The sequence below is a fragment of the Oryctolagus cuniculus genome, chromosome 15 (genome assembly GCF_964237555.1).
Source record: "Oryctolagus cuniculus chromosome 15, mOryCun1.1, whole genome shotgun sequence".
NCBI lineage: Eukaryota > Metazoa > Chordata > Mammalia > Lagomorpha > Leporidae > Oryctolagus > Oryctolagus cuniculus.
In genome coordinates, this window is record NC_091446.1 from 77869894 (window position 1) to 77894650 (window position 24757).

At 39.7% G+C, this 24757-nt stretch overlaps 1 protein-coding gene across 9 annotated transcripts in view; it reads right to left on the reverse strand.

Moving 5' to 3' along the window:
- WAPL (WAPL cohesin release factor) overlaps positions 1-24757 on the reverse strand; it is an 82374-nt gene that overhangs the window by 21323 nt on the left and 36294 nt on the right. For 4 of the 9 annotated variants that reach the window (XM_070057990.1, XM_070057992.1, XM_008269888.4 and 1 more), the window contains exons 5-11: positions 10440-10535; positions 8468-8620; positions 8057-8193; positions 7248-7359; positions 4685-4912; positions 809-920; positions 378-475 (exon numbers count right to left, since the gene is read on the reverse strand). In XM_070057990.1, coding sequence (XP_069914091.1) covers positions 378-475; positions 809-920; positions 4685-4912; positions 7248-7359; positions 8057-8193; positions 8468-8620; positions 10440-10535 — 936 coding nt within the window. Of the gene's footprint in view, positions 1-377; positions 476-808; positions 921-4684; positions 4913-7247; positions 7360-8056; positions 8194-8467; positions 8621-10430; positions 10536-24757 lie in introns of all 9 variants that reach the window. The other 5 variants (XM_070057989.1, XM_017348682.3, XM_008269884.4 and 2 more) reach the window with 2 other exon arrangements.

Below are 24757 nucleotides of genomic sequence, written 5' to 3' on the forward strand. Positions count from 1 at the left end.
CTCGAATGCTAAATCAAGAAGACACTCATTCATTGAAAATTAAAATAAAAATATGACTACATTTAACCATTGTTTTCTGTAAAAAGTTGATGTATTTAAGTAGAATTCCACATTAAGAACAATTAAAAAGTTGGGCACATATTTATAAACCTGACATGAAAGATTTCATGTGCAGTAATAATAGATGTAGTCTCAAAAAATGAACTTCACTTAGAACTTGTTCATTAACAACTGATTGCTCAAAGAACAAAAGCAATCTCAGTTTGTATTAACAAAGGAGACAGGAACACATCAAACATTTGGCAGTGTCTTCCCCCTACCACAGCACAACACATTAAAATTAAAATAATTTCCCTCAAATAGCTGTCCATACTTACACTTTCTAGAACTCGTAAACATCTCTCTGCTCCCCACAACGAGGCTACTAGTTTCTCTTCATCCCCATCGCTACTTAAGTGATCCACACATTCTTTTACTAAGTGAAAAGAAATGGACATAAGTTAGTATTTCCTATCACTTCAATACTCACTCCCTTAGCTAACATTAATAAGTAATCTGCACACATGCTATAAATATGCTAGGGCCACTCTTTATTCTAGGTTTAAATCTGTGAGATTGTGAAATGTATGATATTCTATAATTATTTTATTTCCATAACCCTCCCAATACCAAAGTGTTAGTAGTAGCCACTTCTTTAAAAGTTAGAGATTTACAGTATGCCTCTGAAAGAACAGACCTTTCCCAAACAATACATTTTTAAAGTGTATAAATAATATGCAAAAAGCATTTACATGTGTGTGCATCATACCTTTATCAACAATATGATCCAGACCACCCAGAAGCCGGAGTTCTTCTTTAAACCAGTCTCCTGCTCTTTTGGAAGTAAGGGACAGTAATGTCTCCATAGCTAAATGCCCAGTCTGAAAATGAGAAGCACCACTAATCAATCTTAGCAATATTTCTGAAGCATTAATTTTAGGTTTTTAAAATGGAAGTTAGGTAAAACTGAGCTAATTTTTATCAAAATAATCTATGTTGAAAGAATGTTTTTATCTACAAGGCTATTTTCAGAGAGAAAATTTGTCATTAAAAGCAGTATAGGGGGCTAGAGCTGTGGCACAGCAGGTAAAGCTGCTGCTTGCAATGCCAGCATCCCAAATGGGAGCCGGTTCAAGTCCTGGCTGCTCCACTTCCAATCCAGCTTCTCTCTATAGCTTGGGAAAGCAGCAGCAGATGGCCCAAGTCCTTGGGTCCTTGTGCCCTCATGGGAGACCCAGAATAAGCTCCTGGCTCCTGATCAGTGCAGCTTTGGCTGTTGCGGACTCTGGGGAGTGAACCAGCAGGTGGAAGACCTCTCTCTCTTTCTCTCTCTCTCTCTCTCTCTCTGTAACTTTGCCTTTCAAATAAATAAATAAATCTAAAATTAAAAAAAAAACTATCATTTGACAGTTCAGTGCAATATATACTGATACTGTTATTTCTATAGTGTAGAGACTCAAGTGTGGGAGTATTGAATCAAAGGCTACAAGTATTTCATTGTAAATCAATATATTAATATAACACAAAGGATGTAACAAGTAACACTCTCAGGAACAAAGTATACAAGTACCAGTTGCCCTGAATCATCAAACTTACAACATACCATTTTATAGTTTACCTAGCAGTAACTTACTGCTTTGATGTCTACACATATTCTTCTAACTAAAGTAAATGTCAGCATTGCTTCCTTTCTGATTATTTCTTCTATTAGGAGTCCCCTGTTCATTACTCTGATCTTCCTGCACAGCTGCTTGTTTTTTCTTATTGCTTTATGCATTTCATTATCTATTCTTTGCTGATTTTAGTGCTGCAGACTGCACTGTCTTAAATTTTATACTATATGGTTAGCAACTTGGATCCTCATCACTATGACCATCATGACAAAATGCTTTAGGACCACCACTAGAGGGAGCACAAAAGGTAAGAGCCATTATTTATAAGCAGGTTCAAGTTTTGCTTTGACTTCAACTTTCTTTTGTAAAAACACAAAGCCATTGCCTAAAAAAGAGCAATCTGGTCCTGATGTAATAAAGTTAATTTCAGTATAACAAAAGGAATGCTTTAATAGCAAAGACTGATAACACACCTGGTTTCCTTCCCAAAACTTCTGCCCTTCAAAAGATGCAAATTTCATCCTGACCTATATTATATTTGGAATTAATTATAAACTAGAATATTTAGAAATTCAAATAACACATACTACCAATAAAAACATCAGTACTACAGATTTAGGAGATCGCTAAAAAAAAGTTGTCTAAGGTAACAAACACAGATCTGGAACCAAACATTACAAAACTACAGAGTAATTGAATCAGACTGCTCCAAGTCTATCAACTCCAGGCTCACAGAATTGAAACTGAAGATCAATGAGGCATTCTTTGTTTAAGAAAACAGGGGGAGAGTAATTTGATGCTTCAATGAGAGTAACACAAATTCTTAAGTTTTACATTTGGTTCTATTGATATGAAAATATATTAAAGCTAGTATTTAAAAAGCCTATTATTCAAACATTTTATTTGAAAACAAATAATCTTCAGAGTTTTAAAGCTCAGCCAAATCACTGATCAGAACACCACTCTGCAACTGCTAGCTCTCAGTCACTTGTGTTTAACTGAAAAAAACTATACTATTACCACTTTCAATTATCTCTTTATGGCAAATAAACAGTACCAATTTATTTCAAAGGAAGAAGCAATTAATCTAACACGCAAAACTAACGTGTAGGGGATGTTCACTGTACACAACTAAGTACTGAATTTATTGTACAACTTAAACCTCATATTCAAAAATTGCTGACATGGAGGGGTAAGGGGAAGAGGTATCCTAAAATTAGCAACTCTGTTCTCATTTTAGTCATGTAAGTAAACTATATTTAACACACTGGAGGACAGTTTTTAGACTGGCATTTACCATCCAACAAGAAATGGAGTAAATCCAATGAAAAAATTTATAATGCTCTTCAATACGAATAACTGAAATCAATCTAAATATTGAGACAAAAAACACAAGTATTCAAAAGAAAAATTATAGGTTCAAATTTATTCTTTCATAGCCTTAAAAGTTAGTATACAATATAAATGCTAAAAGTAAATAAAGATGACAGATAGTTTTAAAGGCAGTACAGAGATAGTGCGGTGATGCAGAGGGATCCCTGATGGTCCTGCTATCTGAACACAGAGGCAGTCTCCTAAATTTTATTAAGGAAAGAGTGTTGACAACTTCAGTTTTGTATTTTACCTCCTATAGAGATAACTTGTTCTCCTTCTCATCCCTCAGCTTCGCCAGATTCTATCACTAGTTCTACCATAAATGAAAAGACAGTAAAAGCCATCAAACCATATCTGGGTAGCACAAGACATTCTATCAATTTCTGTAGCAAACACTGCAGTTAAGTAGGAAAAAAGAAAAAGGAAAGAGTGAGCTTATGCCCCAAAACCAGGTTATTACAAATAATCTTATTTTTTCAAAACCACAGGCCAGTTATCTATTACTAGCCTAGTAACCACAGGAATGTTATTTATTCTACAAGTGAAAAAGCCAGAAGAAAGCAGAATGGGAATCAAGTAAAAACAGCACAGCCATCTTAAACATGGAGAGCTATGCTGTCGTAAGGCTACCTACCAGTCATGACCCCATTCTGAAAAGCACTGCTCTATAAAGGGCAAGAGCCAGAAATATTCCTTCTGCATCACTGGAACAGTTTCAGTCCTCTAAAGCTGCTGGTCAGACACCAGAGATATTCCAGAATAAGCAAAATGCTCACTCACTGAAAAGAGCCCCAAGATGGGGTGGGGCACTGTAGTGCAGGTGGTCTAGCTACCACTTGGGATGCTTGCCTGGTGTGAGTCCTGCCTACTCTGCAATTTCAATTCAGCTTCTTGCTAGTGCACCTGGAAGGCAACACTTTACGGGACAAATGGTTGGATCTTGCCACCTGCATTAGATGAAGTTTCTGGCTCCTTTCCTGGCTAGCCCTGACTACTGCAGGCATGTGGGGGGTGAACCAGTAGATGGAAGATGTCTCTCCCTGTTGCTGAAATCCAGAGTAAGAATGCAAATTCCCAATAGCCTAAATGCATTTTCTACATTAAAACAAAGACGAGAGAAAAGGATTAGGCAAAATGCGACAGAAAATTTGTATCACTTTAGTTATAACCCTTAAAAAAAAAAAAAAAAAAAGGCCGGCACCGTGGCTCAATAGGCTAATCCTCCGCCTGCGGTGCCAACACCCTGGTTCTAATCCCGGTTGCCCCTCTTCCAGGCCAGCTCTCTGCTGTGGCCCGGGAGTGCAGTGGAGGATGGCCCAAGTCCACGGGAGACCAGGAGAAGCACCTGGCTCCTGGCTCCTGGCTTTGGATCGGCGCGGTGTGCCGGCTGCCACTGGAGAGTGAACCAACAGAAAAAGGAAGACCTTTCTCTCTCTCTCTCTCTGTCCACTCTGCCTGTCAAAAACACACACACACACACACACACACACACACAAACACAGAGAAGCCCATGTAGGTTTTTTAGACAAGAATTGGAATTATGCTCAGAGTTAAAAACTTTAAAAGAATTTGCCGAATGCTAAGCCAAGGCTAAGAGAGGTTAAATGATTTGTCCAAAAAGCACATTTTATAACAGAAGGATGAAGGCAGGCACTCACCGTTATATTTTCTAGATCAAGATGCTTGTTGTGTACAGTTTCACAGAGTCTTCGGATTTTTTCTTTAATTTTGTTCATGTCTTTTTCATTCAATAACTTAGCTGATGAAGCATCTTGTTCCAGTTCCAAAAGTCGGATCATGAGATCCAGGCTAGCTCTATCAAGATCCATGTTCAGACGATCCCTACTCAGTATGTACATGAGGGCAGCTGTACAGAGGGATAGATTCTTCAACAGACCCCGCCCCCAAAAAAAGTTCAGGTAAGCAATTACCACAATCTCAGAAAATAAGATCATTATTGACATTTGTTGACAAGCTAAGATGCCTAACATTCTGCTGACCATACTGGAAATCTTAATATTTTATTCATTAATCTCCCTAAAATATTCTAGAGAAATATGTCTATTAAATAAAGCATTGTTGCTTACAATTTCCATTTCAAAAATATTTCCTATGAGTGCCCTGCAGCTGGAAGAACTAAGCTGAATTATACATGTCTTTGCTAGCAATTTTATAGAACATCTTTTTCTTTAAAAAAAAAAATACTATAACTAAACCTTTATGATATAGCAAATACAGTCAAATTTCAGTTTAAAAATCATAACATAAATGTATTTTAAAATAGACACAGCTGAGTCTGCAACAGTACATAAAACCTAGGATGCTGAAAGAAACATATCTAATCTTGTTTAAAATAAACCAATCCCCTCACCAAGTAGTTTTTAAAAACCCATTAATAAAATATGCTCTCAAAATTGCTCAGATCAGGTAATTACCAGTTCAAAACAGATACTACAACCTCAAGTCCTGAAGGTGGTATCTTTTAGATAAATGTTAATGATCAGCCCTCTGAATCCACACTTCCACATCAGTGGATTCAACCAAGCACGGGTCAAAAAATATGAGAAAAAAAATTACATCTGTACGTAACATGTACAGACTTGTTCCCTTGTCATTAATCCTTAAATAAAACAGGATTCACATAGCATTTACATTGCAGTAGGTAGTATAAGTAGTGATGATTTAAAATATATCAGGTTTTACACAGGTTCTTTGCAAATATAACATCATTTCACAAAAGGGACAATTATATAGCAAAAAGGCCTTATGTTTGGGATTTACAACATTTGAGATACTCTGTATCTGCCATTCTACTTGTTTACATGCACAGAATGTACAGAAATACAACTAACCATCTGAAGACTTAAACTTTAAACCCCTGAAAGTAGAGAACTTCAGAATAGGGTGACTCATTAATTAAATGTTTACACAGCAAATTATTTTTTAAAAGAAACCACAGTAAAGGCCATAAGGGGTACCCTGCCCCCAAGAACAGATAGTGTCAAATCTTAGTCTAACTACCTAACAAAAGAAACTAATTTTTAGTTCTCATCTTTCCTTCCTGCTGTATCTGCTCACTCAGGGTCAAGTGCACTACTTTTGGTTTCAGAAGACTCATTAATTCTGTGTCGGAGTCTGTATTTGGAACATCATTTCCTTGAGCAAAAATATAATAAGGCCAGCTCAAAATACCACTTGTGGGGGGCCAGCGCCGTGGCATAGTAGGCTAAGCCTCCACCTGCAACGCCAGCACCCTATATGAGCACTAGCTCATGTCTTGGCTGCTCCACTTCCAATCCAGTTCCCTGCTGGTGGCCTGGGAAAGCAGCAAAAGATGACCCAAGTCTTTGGGTCCCTGCACCCTCATGGGAGACCTGGAAGAAGCTCCTGGCTTCCAATCGGCTCAGCTCTGGCAGTTGTGGCCATTTGCGGAGTGAACCAACGGATGGAAGACCCCTCTCTGTCTCTGCGTCTCTCTCTATGCAACTCTACCTCTCAAATAAATAAATAAAATCTAACAAAACAAAACAACTGTTGGTAATGACTAGCAATGAAGATTACTTTCTTCTAATTTTTGACAATGTTAAGCCTCACTTTCATTATAAATATTTTATTAAGAGAAAACAAAGGAAATGAAGAGGAATTTTTTCCTTATCATAATCAAGCTTTTACAGATTCAACGTCAAACAAAATGGTTACAAAACTTAGGGTGATAGAAAGGGGAAAGGAGGAAGAGAAGTGTCATTATATTCTTAGAATTATATCTATGAACTACATGGAATCTGTTCTCTTTGTGTTAATATACATTAGCATGAGAATTGATGAAAAATAAATTTAAAAAAATTTAAATTAGGGCTATATTTCAAAACCATTTTTCTTGCTATTAATATCCAACAGTATTAAAGAAGTCTTCTCAGTATTTTCTAATTAAAGGAAATCATGCTTACAGAATTAAACATTCCAGATAGTATGTTAGCTACAGTTATTTGAATAAATTTTAATAGTGTAAGTTGACAAGTTATGAAAAATGTTATTTTGAGAAAACAAGTGACTTATTAAGCAAAAAAAAAAGGAATTAAGCTCTATATAATTAGAAATAAAACAAGCTTCACCTACAATTAGGATATAATTTATATGAACATGTGATGAAGTTATTTACTGATAGCCAAATAATTTAGAACTTTTCAATAATGCTTTTTCATCCCGGGAACTTAAAAATACCTGATGGTGCTGAGAATCATCCAAGGTTTTAAAGACCATTGCTACCATTCCATGTGCTCTCAGGTGCATTCGAAAACTGGGCATGGCACATTTAGTAGCCAAGCTAATAACACTAGAAAACAGACAGACTATGTTAGGACAACTGAAAACAGCTAGGACACTACACTGTAGTTTACATAATAACAAAACAAGCAAATAAGGAGGAAGTAAAGGGATCGAATGGTTGCCCATACAGATCATAATAAACCACAGGCAAACCAAATTATGAAAAATACATTAATGTCTACTATGTGACTGTGTACACTACATATAGAAAAATAATGATTAGTCTTTAATGCATTCCTTATGTCTATTACCATTAAAATCCTGGGTGCTCATATGAAGACTATAAAAATTCTATTTTATTGGATATACTACAACTAACTAATTCATCCAAATCAGAATATTCAATCCATTAGAGTACACAAAAGAAGATCCACACCACAACATGCTTAATTTATTCTAATTTATCCTTTGATGAGTGAAATTTTGAGAGAAAAAAACACTTTAGCGTACTGACTCTTCCTTTAAGCATCTGGAAACTGAAGCCTCAAATCTGCTAAAAAGGCTATGATCACCCAAAGCTTTCCCTCCATCACACAGAATCAAGTGCTTTTGAAGAAACTGACTACATTTTAACATCACTGGCTACATACTACATACATGATAACAAAAAAGTCTGGCTTTTTAAAATAATATTCTACCCATTTGGAAAAATTTAGTGAGATAAAGCATGAGCATAATTAAAAATTATAAAAATAAGATCTTACCTAAGGCAACGTGTGTTTAGAGGCTGAGTGCTCTTTAAGCCACTTAACAAGTACTCAATGTCATCAGTGAATTCCTGATTTTCACCAAATTCCACCACATCATTGAAGTGCTTCACGTGCTGAACAACAGTATATAGCTGCCAAGAAAAAAAATAAGCCCAGCTCTTTTTAAAATATGAACTAGCATTATATAAATCCATGGTTCACTGTACTTCAAAATAAAGAATATAAACTAGTTAGACAGATGGCAACAAAAAAACATTCTTAAAACACTGGTAGTGGTAGGAGACAAGGCAAGTTTGTGGTTCAAAACTGTGAATATCGGTGCACTGATATTTAAGACACTTAAAGGCTAAATATTAACATACAAAAATCTATCCACGTGCAGTAAAACTATACATAGCTGCTTACTTCTTTGTCTTCTTTTCTGCATTTCAGTGCAGTAACTATATCTTGGTAGGGCTGAGTAGGTATTGTCACAGTTTTTATCACTTTGAGTGGTGGTGCAGGAGCCTTAAAAACTCCATCATCTTTTTGATTTGGTTCCTTTGAAGACAGCCTCACCTATTAATAAAGGTATTAAATTAGTTGCTCTAGATAAATATATATAAATAACATCTTGTCTATCTGGCAAATTTTGTTTTTTGTTTTTTGTTTTTTTTAAGTAAGAGCTTTAAAAAAGGGGGAAGAGGGAGGCCCATACAAGATCATAAAAGGTACTTTAAATTCCATGCACTAGTAGGTAAGACTTATATTTTACACACAAAAGAACCACTCAGGAATTCCTTCAGGTCTTTTTAACCTTATATTTTCACACAGTTTGTTATTTGCCTCAAGGACCACTGAAGGAATAAAGAACCACAACTGCATGCAAAAATAGCACTGATAGGCTACTAGGGAGCAGACAGGAAAAACTATTAACAGATAAACTAAAGAATGTTAAAAGCATAAGAATCTGAGGTAGTTGAAGATAGAAAAAATCAGCTCTAACAATACCATGTACATGTGTCATAAAAATCACTACTATGTATAAGGATGAGCTTATACTATCAAAATAGTTTTAAAAAACTAACAAGAGAACAGGAAACTGGAAAAGTATTTCAGATGTACCTCTATTCCCACTTTTTCCTGTTATAAAGAACTCACTCCTCAGGGCTGGCACTGTGGCATAGCAGGTAAAGCTGCTGCCTGTGGTGCCGGCATCCCATATGGGCGCCTGTTCAAGTCTTGGCTGCTCCACTTCCAAGCCAACTCTCTGCTATGGCCTGGGAAAGCAGTGGAAGATGGTCCAAGTGTTTGGGCCCCTGCACCCACGTGGGAGACCTAGAGGAAGCTTCTGGCTCCTGGCTTTGGATCAGCGCAGCTCCAGCCCATTGTGGCCATCTAGAGAGTGAATCAATGGATGGAAGACACCACTCTCTCTCTCTCTCTCATTCTCACTCTGCCTCTCTAACTCTGCCTTTCAAGCAAATAAATAAATCTTAAAAAAAAAAAAAAAAAAAAAAATTACTCCTATGGCAGCTTCCAATGACAGCTTTAAGCCACAAGTTTTATGTATGACGCTACCCCTTTCCTTGTGAAGAAAATAATTTTATAGGAATCTCTTCACAAATGTGTTTTGGACTGCAAAATGCTATAGGAGTGGGGTTGTTTGGCACAGGGAATAAGGTGCTGCTTGGAATGCCAACATGCTGTATCAGTACAAGTGGTTTGAATCCCAGTTACTCCACTTCCAATATAGCTGCCTACTAATGTGCACCTTTGGAGACAACAGATGGCTTAAGTACTTGGGAACCTACCACTCCTGTGGGAGATCTCACTGAGTTCAAAACTCTTGAGTTCAGCCTGACCCAGGCCCAGCTACTGTGGAAAACTAGGAAGTGGACTAGCAGATTAAGAGCTTTCTCCAACTGTCTCCCTGCCTTTCAAATAAAAATGAAGGAGAGGGTAAGACTCAAGCTTTTTTTTTTTTTTTAAAGTACTACTAGAATGCAGGAAGAGGTTCTCATTAAGCAATGAAAGCCCTGTGAGATCTATATAGGATATAATTTACAATACAACACTTAATGGTTATTACAAACTTCAAATTAGGAATAATTTGTTCTTAAACCCTCAACCTCAAATTCCATGAAATGCAGGCCATGAATAAAAACAATCTTATTGTTTGAGGCTTTCATTTATAATCTAGTAGCACTAGAATTTCTGCTACCCTATCCCTACTCTCACTCCTCTGTAATCTGAAGCTCCTAAATTTCAATAAAGACCAAAATAAACTGTTAAATGGAAAACCCACAGACTTACAAATTATGAAACAAGACAGTAACTGCTTAATGAATTTCTAACCTATTAAAGGACACAAAATGAGTACGCGTACTTCACTTACTGTGACACTCTGAGGTTTTACTACTGGTGGGCCAGGTAGTTCTTCTGAGTCTGGATGGTTCCAATGTCTGGCATTATATACAGCTTTTGTAGGCGACTAAGAGAAATGAGAAAAGTATCAACTGTTTGCATTTTTTATACCAAAGTGTCTTCGTGTCTTTACAAAAGTGTCTCACTTCAACCATAAGGAGTAACTTAAATCCATAAACATACATCCTAGTCAAAGGTAACAGACACTATATGGGTGCATTCCCGTCATGCTTCCATGGCTATGGCAGATACAGTCACTGCAGGAATTGGCAGTTAGTGCTCTGGGCCACTAGAACAACCAAGGGAAGATGGGTGCTTGAAAGGAAACCCCTGGCCAGCACTATAGTAATCGAGTAGTCACTGAATTCAGTTCAGTATGTTGACAAAACTTGATCCACATTCTAGTGATTCAGCCCTAGAATCATCTAACAGTAGGAAGCCGGCAGCTTGGAACCAGTAATATATGTCCATGTTCACTTAATGTGAAAGCTTTAGGGACAGATGTGTGCCATCATTCAGTAAGTCTCCAGACTTTATAAAGGTAAATATGGCACACACAGCAAATATTACAAAACACAGTGGATCCTAAAGAAATACCATGGTATAACATTCATATAATTCACAGCAAAATGTGAAAATTCATACAATAAAATGGGATAAAGATGTAAACTACCTCACATTACTTTAGGTTACTGTGACACAAAATCAATTTACTTAAATTCAAGAATAAAAACCTCTTAATTTTTACCCTTGAACTTCAGAATTTAGAATAACTGTGAACCTATAGAAACAAATCTAGGGACCAGCGCTGTGTCATAGCAGATTAAGCTGCTGCTTGTGTTTGCCGGCACTGGCACACTGTATCAGAGTACGGCTGGAGCACAGCTGCTCCATTTCCCATCCTTCTCCCTGCCAATGCACCTGGGAAGGCAACTGAAGATGGCCCAAGTGCTTAGGCCCTGCCACCCATGTGGGAGACCAGAATGGAGTTCCTGGCTCCTGACTTTGTCCAGGTCCAGATCTGGCTGTTGAGGCCATTTTGAAGGTGAACTGGTAGAATGAAAATTTCTCAAGTGCTTTGCCTTTCAAATAAATACATCTTAACCACAAGAAAAAAAAAAAAAAAGACTGACAACATGGAAAAAAGAAGCACCTCACCTTGTATGTCTTTTAAACAGTGATTTTCTTTTTTTAAAGATTTATTTATTTGAAAGGCAGAGATACAGAGAGGAGAGAAAGAGATCCTCCATCTGCTGCTTCACTCCCCAAATGGTTGCAATGGCCAGAGCCAAGAGCCAAGAGCCTCCTCCAGGTCTCTCACATCAGTGCAGAGGACCAAACACTTGGGCCATCTTCCACTGCCTTCCCAGGCACAACAACAAGGAGGTGGATTCAAAGTGGAGCAGCTGGGACCTGAATCAGCACCCACAGGAGATGCCAGCACTGCAGGCAAAGGCTTAACCCTTTTTACGCCATAGCGCCAGCCCCATAAGCAGTGATTTTCTTTCTGTTTACAAGACAGTGGTCTCCATATTTTCAGTACTATATTGAAAAAAATAGTAAGTGGAAAAACAAACTTTAAGGTCAGCCAAAATCCACACTAGAAAATTATTTTGCCTTATAAGCTGAAGTGTAGCAACATAATTGATTCCACACAGTTAACATTGTATTGTCTTTCACAAAGTCCCTCATTTGTATTGTGCATATAAACCCATTACTTTCTTAAGCACCAGGTTTGCACAAAGTGAAGATACGTTAGTAATCTGGCAACTTAAAAACTTATGAGTTGATCTGGCTACCTAAGTCCGCACAGTGTATCAGCACACATTATTCATTTATTCATTATTTTTGAATAAGCAGACAAAGAAACACACTGGTTTACTTCCTAAATGTCTGCAACAGCCAACGTTAACCCAGTCTGAAGTCAGGAGCTGGGAATTCAACTCAGGGCTCCTGAAAGATTTTTTTGTGGCAGAGACACAAGGACTTAAGCCATCACTGGCGCTTCCCAGGTGCACAATAGCAGAAAAGCTGGAACAGGAGTAGAGCCAAGACTCAAATTCAGGAACTCTAACTCGGTATGTACGCATCCCAAGTGGTGCCACCACACAAAACACATGCCAACCTCAATACAAGACTGTAAAACCTAGTTCTTGGGACAGGCCTTTGGCTAGGTGGTTGAGATACAAGTTAGGATGACTGATTCCATACTGGAGTGCCTGGATTTGAAACATGGCTCCATTCCTGACTCAAACATCCTGCTAATGCAGATCCTGGGAGCTAGCATGACAGCAAGAGTAATAGGGTTCCTGCCATACACAAGGAAAACCTGGACTGAGTTCCTAGCTCTTGGCTTTGGCCTAGCCCGGCCCTGGCTATCTGAGGAGTAAGCGAGCAGATGGGAATCTCTGTCTCTTTCTACACAAAATCAAAATTCAATAAAATTCTAGTTCTCTACCGGAACTATAATCAGTGTGCCTGCTGGTTAGCTGAGGCTAACAATAAACTATTGATAAGAACAGGTGATTCAAAGCTTAAGCATTGTTACTTTAAAAAAAAAAAAAAAAAAAAAAAAGCCTGATGCAGGGCCTCTGTTGTGTGGTACAGCAGGTCAAGCCACTGCCTGCAATGCAGTTGGCTGCTTGACTTCCAATCCAGCCCCCTTCAATCTGCCTGAGAAAGCAGTGGAAAATGGACCAAGTGTCTGGGCCTATCAACCACATGGAAGACACAGATAGAGCTTCAAGGCTCCTGGCTTCGGCCTGGCCCAGCTCTGGTAGTGTGATCTCTTCAGCTCTGCACCCACCATCCCGCCCGCCAATAAACTGCCTTTCAAATAGATACATTTTTTAAAGGCACAGTTTACAGAGGAGGGGGAGGGGGACATAGAGAGGAATTTTCCATCCAATGATTCACTCCCTCAATGTACAGGACTGGGATGGTCCGATGCCAGGACCCAGGAGCTTCTTCTGGTCTCCTACGTGGGTGCAGAGACCCTAGGACTTGGGTCATCTGCTGCTGATTTCCCAAGCAAATTAGCAGGAAGCTGGATCCGAAGTGGAGCAGCCAGGACTCAAACTGGCACCAGTTGTGGGATGCTGGCAATGCAGACAGTAGCTTTACCCACAACAATTCTGGTCCCAAATAAATAAATCTTTAAAAAAGAAAAAAAAAATAGATCCAGGTAATAATCTTTTGGTTAAAAGGTTATCTAGTTCCATGAATAATAAAATATCAAAGAAACTGAGGGTTCTAAATTAAAATACTTAAGAGAATGCCAAAAACAATGTGCTATGTTGATATTACTGATAATTGTGTGATGATACGCCATTCAGTTTTAGTCTATTACCTTCCTAAGAAAATTGGATTGGTTGGGTGTGGCAGTGTGGCATAGTGGGTAATGCTGCAGCCTACCATGAACGCATCCCATTTGGGTACTGGTTCGTGTCCTGGCTGCTCCAACTTCCAATCCATTTCCTGGCTAATGGTCTGGGAAAAGCAACAAAGAATGGCCAAAGCACTTGGGCCCCTGCTACCTATGTAGGAGACCTGGAAGAAGCTCCTGGCTTCTAGCTTCAGCCTGGCCCAGTCCTGGCTGTTGCGGCCACCTGGGGAGTGAACCAGTGAACGAAAAACCAATTTTCGCACCCTCCCTCCGACTTTATAGCTCTGAGTTTCAAACAAACAAATAAATCTTTAAAAAAGAAAGAAAAAGGAAAATTGGACTGGTCTACCCATCTAACATCTAACATTTGTGATAAATAAATAGGACAGCTAACGTGAAAAAACAAATAGCAAGTATTACTATTATAAGCAAACAGACTTGGGACATACCATTCTCATCTTAAAAACCCTCAAAGCATAATGGTAGCCAACTGGGGAGTGCACCAACAGATGAAAGACATCTCTCTCTCTCTCCCCTCTCTGTGTCTAACTCTGATTTTCATATAAATCTTAAAGAAAAAAAAAAAAGCAATTGTGCTCTTACCAGTAATACAATTAGCATGAAGAGCAAATAAGGTACAACTGTGTGTCTATGTATGGTACTTTAGTGGCAATTCCATTAGAGGGACAAAAAGGACTGCTTTTGTGGCATGGCGAGTTGAGGTGCCACCTGCAACACCAGCATCCCATATGGGTGACGGTTCAAGTCCTAGCTGTTCCACCTCTAATCCAGCTCCCTGCAAATGTGCCTGGGAAGGCAGCAGAAGATGGCTCAAGTCCTTGGACATCTGCACCCATGTGAGACACCAAGATGGCCTGGCTTCAGTCTGGCCTAGCCGTGGGTATTGCAGCCATTTGGTAAACCAGCAGATAGAAGCTCTCTAATTCTGCCTTTCAAAGGAATAAAAATAATAATATTAAAAAAAAAAAAGAAAGAAAGAAAGAAAGGGTGAAGAGACAGAAGAAAAAAACATAACAAAATAAACCCAAATCTTGGTTTGCTTTTTTTTTTAAAGCCTTATCCCAGGGTTAGGGACCAAAATCAAAACCCAAGCAGAATTAAGAGGCGTTGTGGCACAGCGTGTTAAGCAATCACTTGATGTGACTGCGCCCCGTATCACAGAGTGCTGGGATTATGCTCCACCTACCCTTCCATACAGCTTCCTACTACTGTGAACCTGGGTGGCAGCAGGTTATATCTCAAATAGCTGGGGTCCTGCATCTACAGACACCCAGATACAGTTTCTGGCTCTTGGCTTCAGCCTGACCCAAGTCCTGGCTGTGGCAGGCATTCAGGGAGTGAACCAGTGGATGGAAAACTTCTTTCTCTCTATTGCTCTGCCTTTCAAATAAAAACACTTTTTTTAAAAGCCTTAAAGAATTTTTAAGATGGGTGGTAAAAGCAAAGAAAGTTACGAGAAAAACTACACCACAATGCCAATCCCAAGTACTCCTGCTTTTAATCCAGCTTCTGCCAATGTGCACCCCAGGAAGCAGCAGCCAACAGCTCAAGTACTTGGATCCCTGCCACCCACATGCAAGACCTAGATGGGTTCTGGGCCGGCTGCTTTGGCTTGGCCTAGTCCTGGCAATTGTGGGCATATGGGGTATGAATCAATGGATAGAAGATAGTTCTTTCTCTACCTTTAAAATAAAATGAAATAAATTTTTAAAAATTTAAGACATTATTTTTAAAAATTATTTTATAGTCAACATAGTAAACACTGATATCAGGAAATTATCAACATGTACATTTCATAAATCTAAGTGCATACTCTAATGAAGAGCAGAGTATCTGAATAGTCTTGAAGTGTCTCTTCAAAGACTATCTTTTGATTAAAAGAGATAAACAGTGTAGACTATCTTGACATCTTTCCAATGTGGTACCCTGAAAATGACCCATTATTATCTATGCAATACTCCAACCTAGAACGCACAATCTGAATCCAATCAAGAGGAAACAGACTGAGGCCGGTGCTGTGGCACAGTGGGTTAACACCCTGGCCTGAAGCACCGGCATCCCATATGGGCACGGTTTCTAGTCCCAGCTGCTCCTCTTCCGATCCAGCTCTCTGCTGTGGCCTGGGATAGCAGTGGAGGATGGCCCAAGTCCTTGGGCCTCTGCACCCACATGGGAGACCTGGAGGAAGCTCCTGGCTCCTGGCTTCGGATCAGTGCAGCTCCAGCCATTGCGGCCATCTGAGGAGTGAACCAGTGGATGGAGGACCTCTCTCTCTGTCTCTACCTCTCTCTGTAGTTCTTTCAAATAAATTAAAACAATCTTTAAAAAAAAAAAAGGGGGGGGGGACAGAGTAACCACTGAATTGTTAGTGACAATGTTCCAGACAATGTTCCAGGTTAAAGGTGACTAAAGAGAGACATGACAGCTAAAAGCTAATACTACACTAATCTGGGGAGGGAAAAAAAAATACCAGTACAAAGGACATTACTGTGTTAACTGACAAAACTGGAACAAAACAGTAGATTAGGTAAAAATATATTAATAACATTACATTCAATAAAATTGATAACTGTAATATAGATATGTAAGTGATTAGGAAATTTACATTGTATTTAGTAATAAGTCACTACAACATATAAAACTTAACCTAGAATATTCAAGGGAAAAAAATCAAGTGTAAAGGTAAGTGCTGTGGTGTAACAGTAAGCTGCTGTGCCACCTCCAGCACCAGCATCCCAAATGGGCATCAGTTGAGTCCCAGCTGCTCCACTTCCAATCCAGCTCCCTGCTAATGCGCCTGAGAAAGCTGAGGAAGATGGCTCAAGTACTTGGGCCTCTGCACCCACATGAGAGACCCAGAAGAAGCTCCTGGCTTTTGATGGATCCAGCCTCAGCGGTTGCAGCCATTTGAGGAGTGAACCAGGAGAAGAATGATATCTCTCTGTCTCTATCTCTCTAACTCTGCCTTTCAAATATAGAAATATTTAAAAAAAAATCAAGTGTAAATGTATATGGTTATTTGTATATAAACAAGCTTTCCCCCGCCCCCCCACAACACACACAGAGAATGAAAGAGCAAATGCTAATAACACTATCAGGATAAACAGTGTCTGTTCTTTGTAGTCTTACTTTTGTAACTTCCCATACTTATCAAATTATTTTCAATTAAACTGTTTTTATGATACTAAATTTTTCCAACTCAAAATCTATCTAAATTTGTCTCAGGAAACCTGAAAAATACCAAAATAATGATCACTCTATCACCGAATATTTTAATTTCATGAAAAAACTATATCAAATGCAAAGAGTAAAAATGAAAAATCAAGAGTAATAAGACAAATATAATCTCAATACAGACAAATCCTACAAAATGGGAATAAAGATATCCTTCACTTATATTCTGAAACTAAACATTTTTCAATAAACCACCAGTAACAAATTTAAGCTTAACGATAATACTTCCTTGGTTGACGTCCTGCAAAAGACTAGAACAGAACCAATACTTGGCTTAAAGTTAATAGAAGTTTTCTATTTTTAATGGCCCTTCCTAAAAAGCCAAGGAGTCACTGACAGCTTTTCCTGATGTGGCTTCAGAAAAGCTCAAAGATTTACTTATGGTATATCTGTTCTGTCTCCTGCCCTCAGACTTGCCCAGTCCTGGCTGCTGTAGCCATTTCAAAGTCTCCCTCCTCTCTGACTCTGCTTTTTCGAATCAGTCAATTAATCAATCTTTTTAAAAAAAAAAATTAAAAAGTTAAGAGATATTCAACCTAATCTCTTATAGGTAAATTATAATGGATGTATTAATAGATTGGATGATGTAAAACATGAAAATGTAGCAGTAGGCGCTATCTGAAATGAATCTTAGAGAAAAAGATAAGAATCTCTACATGCACTGGGACAGTTCACCTAGTCCAATAAAAAACGTATGGCCGGCGCCGCGGCTCACTAGGCTAATCCTCCGCCTTGCGGCGCCAGCACACCGGGTTCTAGTCCCGGTCGGGGCGCCAGATTCTGTCCCGGTTGCCCCTCTTCCAGGCCAGCTCTCTGCTGTGGCCAGGGAGTGCAGTGGAGGATGGCCCAGTGCTTGGGTCCTGCACCCCATGGGAGACCAGGAGAAGTACCTGGCTCCTGCCATGGGATCAGCACGGTGCTCCGGCCGCAGCATGCCGGCCACAGCGGCCATTGGAGGGTGAACCAATGGCAAAGGAAGACCTTTCTCTCTCTCTCTCACTGTCCACTCTGACTGTCAAAAAAAAAAAAAAAAAAAAAAAGTATGAGTAACCATGTTATTAGTTGTGACTATAAAAATCTGCTGTGACATCCATGAGAGGAGAATGACAGATAAAGCCAGCTATGAAGTTAACAGGAAAGAATACTGCTACAAGAATATTTTACACCTGTAAAGTGCTATAGACACTCTAATTTGAGCGACTACTGCTTTCTTACAGGGAAACCTTATTCACTAATCACAGACTATCAGAAACTTCCATATTATCAGCAAAATTAAAATACCCTATATTAGCTTGGAATCTCTTTGATGGAGACACAGCCTTGATTTAACCCATAGACTTGGAGCTTCAAATGAGGGATTTCTGGATACAGTGTCACAACACCAGCCCCTTAACAGAAATTCTTAATTTGCAAGAAATCAGGATCGTGGTCCACTTAGCAGCTGGATCTGACACTGACCTCTTCACATATGACAATGTTTGCTGAAGTCTATGAAACATCATTTGGTTTAAATTTCATCTAAATTTGAAGTTCCCCTTCAACTCCTATGTAGCAGGCAGAGACCATAAAAGTGCCAATCCAAGTCCTAGCTGTTCCACTTCCAATCCAGCTCCCTATTAATGTGCTTGAGAAGACAGCGGAGGATGGCCCAAGTTTTTAGGCCCCTGCTACCCATGTGGGAGATCCAGAAGAAGCTCCTGGCTTCAAACCAGCCCAGCTCTGACCATTGCAGCCATTTGGGGAGTGAACCAGCAGATGGAAGACCTCTCTATGCCCACCCTGGCCAACTCTGCCTTTGAAATAAGTAAATCTTTTTTTTTTAAATGTACATATACATAATGAGGTACATTAGCCAATTCTAAGCACAAAACTCACTATATTTCATAGACTTTTCTTAGAATAATTTCTGTCTGAAGACAATCATTCATTTAAGTTACAAGAGAAATTTGAACATAGTATTATTTTTGCCCTTCTAAATATCAACCTGATTTTTTTTTACAGATTTATTTATTTGAAAGGCAGATTTACAGAGAGAGAGGCAGAGGCAGAGAGAGAGAGGGAGTTCTTCCATCTACTGGTTCACTTCCCAAATGGCCACATTGGCCAGAACTGTGCTGATCCGAAGCCAGGAGCTTCCTCTGGGTCTCCCACGCACGTGCAGGGGCCTAAGAACTCCTTGAATCACCAAGCTAGGAGCTGCAAATGAATAGCAGTGGCTTTTAATCTCTATACTGCAGCCTCTTATCCTCATCACCACACCAATGGCTCAGCTTTCATACCCATTAATGCCTTGGGTTTCTAGTCTCTGGAAACACAGTGGATCTCACAATACCATCTTGAGGATTGGATCCCAAGATGGTCAGTGAATCTCCATACACCAAACAAAGGTAACTCTGAGTAAAGCCATGTGACAAGACAAATAAGCTGCTTCATGAGAGCGGGTTGTTAACTGCTAAAGGAAGACACTGTGTGGAAGATTGTTCTTGGGTGAGATGTGTGAGCACTTATCCTTTAAAGATTCCAATTAGAAAAGTCTGTTTAAGCTTTTACTTACATAAACTCATTTTATGAAACAAAAATGAGCTTATCAAATAAAGCTACACTCAACTTTAAAATTGCAGCTTTATGCAATTACAACATTCTAATACAACTGAATATGTAGCCATGATTTATGCCAATGAAAAAAGTTAATTGAATTGCCCCAAAGCCCACTAACTAATGTCATACTGAATGACAGAAGGGAAAGAAAAACTAAGTCCAGAATGCTCCTTCGAGAATCAGATAAAAGACAGTGCCAGACAGACTCAGCAGTAAACCACAGGCAAATAATGAAAGCAAAAGGTATAAATATTTGAGAACTGAAACTGAGAATAATGTTACGGTTAGTTTCATCAATGACCTAGCAGCCGTCTTAAATGCAAACCAAGACAAAGATGGCCAACATCGCAAATAAAACACAACCCTTCAAGCACTGAAGATAGGCATCAGCTACATGGAAAGGCAGAAATCAAACAATGAGCAGGGCAGACAATAGAAATGATCTTAAGTATATCAGCACATGTACAACAGCTTCATGTAACAGGATGTAGAGAAAATGGAACATGTGAAAATATTCATGTACTACAGTTACACACATACACACACACACATTATCTAGAAACAAAAAAGTACTTAAATCCAGTGAGTTTCAACCTAATCCCTCAAATTCTATCTTTACTCATAAGTGACCATTCTTCTGAGTCATTACTTCAACAGTGAATGTCCTTTACCAGTTTTCTCCACCTTTCTCCTGCATGTATTATCCCAGCAAGCCCTCAATCCTGATGACAATAACCCTCTTCTGTACTCCTTGGTGAGGGAAAAGAAAATTATCACACACAGCAAATTCAAGTTAGCGCTTTCCACCACGAGGAGGTAGGGGAGAGTGGAAGAGAAACTCTTAACTAGACCACGTCAGAGAGATTAAGGTGAGAGAATGATCAATATGATCAAGACATTGGTCAAATATGAGCACTGAGCAAACAAAAATGCTGAGGATAATGAGAACCAGATTTCTCACTGCTGGCAAAGGGAAGTAAAATATGGAAAATGAGAAGACTGGAATAAAATATGGTGTGGGCCAGAATTATAATTCTCAGTGTGAACTCAAGATTTTAAACATAGAGATGGATAGGGAAACAAAGGTAGTTTGTGAGATGAATATGCGTTTTTTGTTTTGTTTTTTAAAGATTCACTTATTTATTTGAAAGGCAGAGTTACAGAGAGGCAGAGGCAGAGAGGTCTTCCATCCGATGGTTCACTCCCCAAATGGCAGCAACAGCTGGAACTGCACCGATACGAAGCCAGGAGCCAGGAGCTTCTTTTAGGTCTTGCACACAGGTGCAGAGGCCCAAGGACTTGGGCCATCTTCCACTGCTTTCTCAGGCCATAAGAGAGCTGGATCGGAAGTGGAGCAGCCAGGACTAGAACCAGCATCCATACGGGATGCCAGCGCTTCAGGCCAGGGCATTAACCCACTGCATCACAGTGCCAGCCCTAATCGTTCTTTCTAAATACTATTCTCTACCACTAAATGGAAATAGGAATCCTGAATTTCTATTTCATGGAACAAGACTGGAATATCTTAAGGGTGTCAATAAATAAGGAAATGCAAATTGATGTCAAAAAAAGCAGATTTAGGGGCCGGCATTGTGGCGTAGTGAACTAAGCCTCTGCCTGTGGTACCAGCATCCCTTATGGGCACCAGGCCGCTCCACTTCTGATCCAGCTCTCTGCTATGGCCTGGGAAGGCAGTGGAAGATGGACCAAGTGCTTGGGCTCCTGTATCTGCGTTGGCGACCAAGAGGAAGCTCCTGGCTTCCAATCAGCTCAGTTCCAACCATCGCAGCCATTTGGTGAGTGAACCAGCACATTGATGACATTTCTCTCTGTCTCTACCTTTCTCTGCCTCTCAAATAAATCAAGAAATCTTAAAAAAAAAAAAAAAAAAAAAAAAAAATTGAAGAACACCTACCAACCTAATGTAAGAAAATCTGCGTATGAAAATGATAAAACTATCATTTAAACAAGTAATAAGGGGACCAACATTGTGGTGCAGCAGGTTAAGCTTCCACTTGCCAGGCCAGCTTATGGTATCAGAACTCTAGTTCAAGTCCCAGGTACTTTGCTTCCAAGTCAGCTCACTGCTAATGCATCTGGGAAAGCAGCAGAAGATGAGCCAATGCTTGCATCCCTGCCATCTCAGAGTGGAGTTCCCTGGCTTAAGCTTGACCCAGCCCTGGCTGGCTAGACTTGGGGATTAAACCAATGGATGGAAGATCTCTCTCACTCTCTTTTAAATAAATACTAAAAAAAAAAAAAAAAAAAAAAAAGTAATACAGCAGAAATTCATGTTCATACTGGCATATGAGAAAGAATAAATAAGTATACATACACATACAGTCTTACATACATGGAGGTGAAGGAAAAGCTCTACCCCAGAACACAGGACCAATTCCTCACTAGTAACAGAAGGAATGATGCACTGGGAAATCACATTTGGTGACCAACATAAATCAACTGATTCAGGCAAGAATCAATGTTAAAATTGGTGGGTGAGAGTCTGCTGAGGGAGGCTGAGGAGCCCAACAGACACCACCTCAACCAAGTGACCATTCTACCCCAACAGTAACAGAACAAACTGACATTGAGTACTACCTAACAGGACACCTTTGTGGTATCTCCACCAAAAATACATGATCTAAGTCTAATCATAAGGAATTGCCTAACTGAGAGACATCCTAGGAAATAAGCGGCATTAACTCTTCAAAGATGTCGGAATCATCAAAAGATGAGGAAACACAGATATTTTAACAGACTGAAAGGAAGTACAAACTGATGACAAACACAAGATTCAGGTTTGGAGCATGGATTCTTTGTTCAGAAGATGTGCTGTATTTGTTTTGCCTTATTATAAAACACAATAGTGGACAATTTGGTAAATCTAACTGGGACTCTAGATTAGATCCTATCAATACACTGCTGTTACCTTCTTGGTTTTGACAGGTATTCTCTGGCTGTACAGGAGAGTGTTCTTGTTTTTACAAAGTACAAACTGAGGTTTTAGTATTATGAACATCCTCTCTGAATTGACCCTCAAGTCACACAAATTAATTAGGAAAGGGGCATGTGACCCCACCAGGGAATTCCCCATTGGAATCTAGTGGATGGACACCTGGAAGACTGCTATATAGCCTCCAATGTGCAGGACCATCACCCCAACCCAGTCCAAAATGTCAGTAGTGCTCAGGCTGAGAAACGGAGACAGAGAAAACCTCATCACTACATACAAGCCATGAACTACCTCTACCACTTGGAAATGGGGTCACTGGTGCCTTTAAATCTAGCAAGATTAGAAAAACAAATGCAGAAAACCTAGCTATTCCCAGTGACCTATTAGTTACATGAGTGTGTTGCTAATATAAGAGATACTGGAACAACTCCTGAGCATAACAACAACATAGAGTTTTCTAGCCCTTCTGTCTCATCTCTGGGTATATGGGGGATAATCTATGTAAAAACCCCTCAGAGGGGTCGGTGCTATGGCTCTGCATGTTAAGCCACTGCCCGCAGCATTGACATCCCATATGGGTGCCCACTGTGTCCTGGCTGCTCCACTTCCAATCCAGCTCTCTGCTAATACTTTAGTCTGGGAAAGCAGTAGAGGCTGGCACAAGTCCTTAAGCCCCTGCACCAATGTGGGCGACCCAGAGAAGCTCCTGGCTTCTGGCTTCAGCCTGGCCCAGCTCCAGTCATTATGGCCATTGGGGGAGTGAACTAGCAAATGGAAGATCTCTCTCTGACCCTCCTCCTCTCTCTGTAACTCTGCCTTTCAAGTAAATAAATCTTTAAAACAAAAAGCCCTTAGAACTGAGCTTTCCACAAAGCCTAACTTCTCATACATAAAATAAACCTGTGCCACTTACAAAAGTAAGCCTTTTTAGGAAGTAAAATGTTAGAGAACTATTATTGTGTTAAGACGAGGCTTTAGTCATATTACATCTTTCCAGTCAGTTCAATTCCAGAGCCCCTGTTAGTTTCATAAGTTAGCATCAATTTTCTTCTGACACTACCAGGTTGTATCCATCAGCAGTAAATAGGTCTGCCACCAACTCAGCTTCTGTGACCTGATCTACTTTAGGCCAGATTCCTTCAAAATCAGGTCAAGTACATGTGCACTACTGCCTTCTGAACTACATTAGTAGCAATAAAATGACAGCAATATGAACTTTAAAACTAAGTTTAAAAACTGATCACAATGGATACAAATGAACCAAATTCTAATATTGAATATAGACACACAAGATAATTATTTCAAGACACTTTTGAATCCACTGCCATGACTGAACATCTTCAGTGAAATATAATTTAAGGACAAAAGGAACTGCAAAGCTTAAACTATGCTTGGTGTACTTATTGTTCATAGTAAAAACTGGTTTGCAATTTGGATATTTAGGTGTGCTACAGAATAAAACAAGTAACAGCTAAGTGCAAAATTCTGTAATTTTTAAATCTGAAATGGAACTATCACTAGGAGCTTCTATTTTTTAAAATATTATTTATTTATTCTTTAAAGGTTTATTTATTTACTTGAAAGAGTTACACACAGAGAGGAGAGGCGGGGGGGGGGGGGTCTTCCATCTGTTGGTTCACTCCCCAATTGGCTGCAACGGCCAGAGCTGCACCAATCCGAAGCCAGGGGCCAGGAGCTTCTTCCAGGTTTCCCATGCAGGTGCAGGGGCCCAAGCACTTGAGCCACCTTCCCTGCATTCCCAGGCCATAGCAGAGAGCTGGATTGGAAATGGAGCAGCCAGGTCCCAAACCGGCGCCCATATAGGATGCCGACGTTCAGGCCAGGGCGTTAACCTGCTGCATCACAGCACCGGGCCCTATTTAAAAGGTAGAGTCAGACAGTGATAGGGAGAGATAGAAAGGTCTTCCTTCCATTGGTTCACTCCTCAAATGACCACAACGGCTGGAGGATCCGAAGCCAGGAACCAGGTGCTTCCTCCTGGTCTCCCACGTGGGTGCAGGGGCCCAAGGACTTGGGCCATCTTCTACTGCTTCCCCAGGCCACAGCAGAGAGCTGGATTGGAAGAAGACCAGCCAGG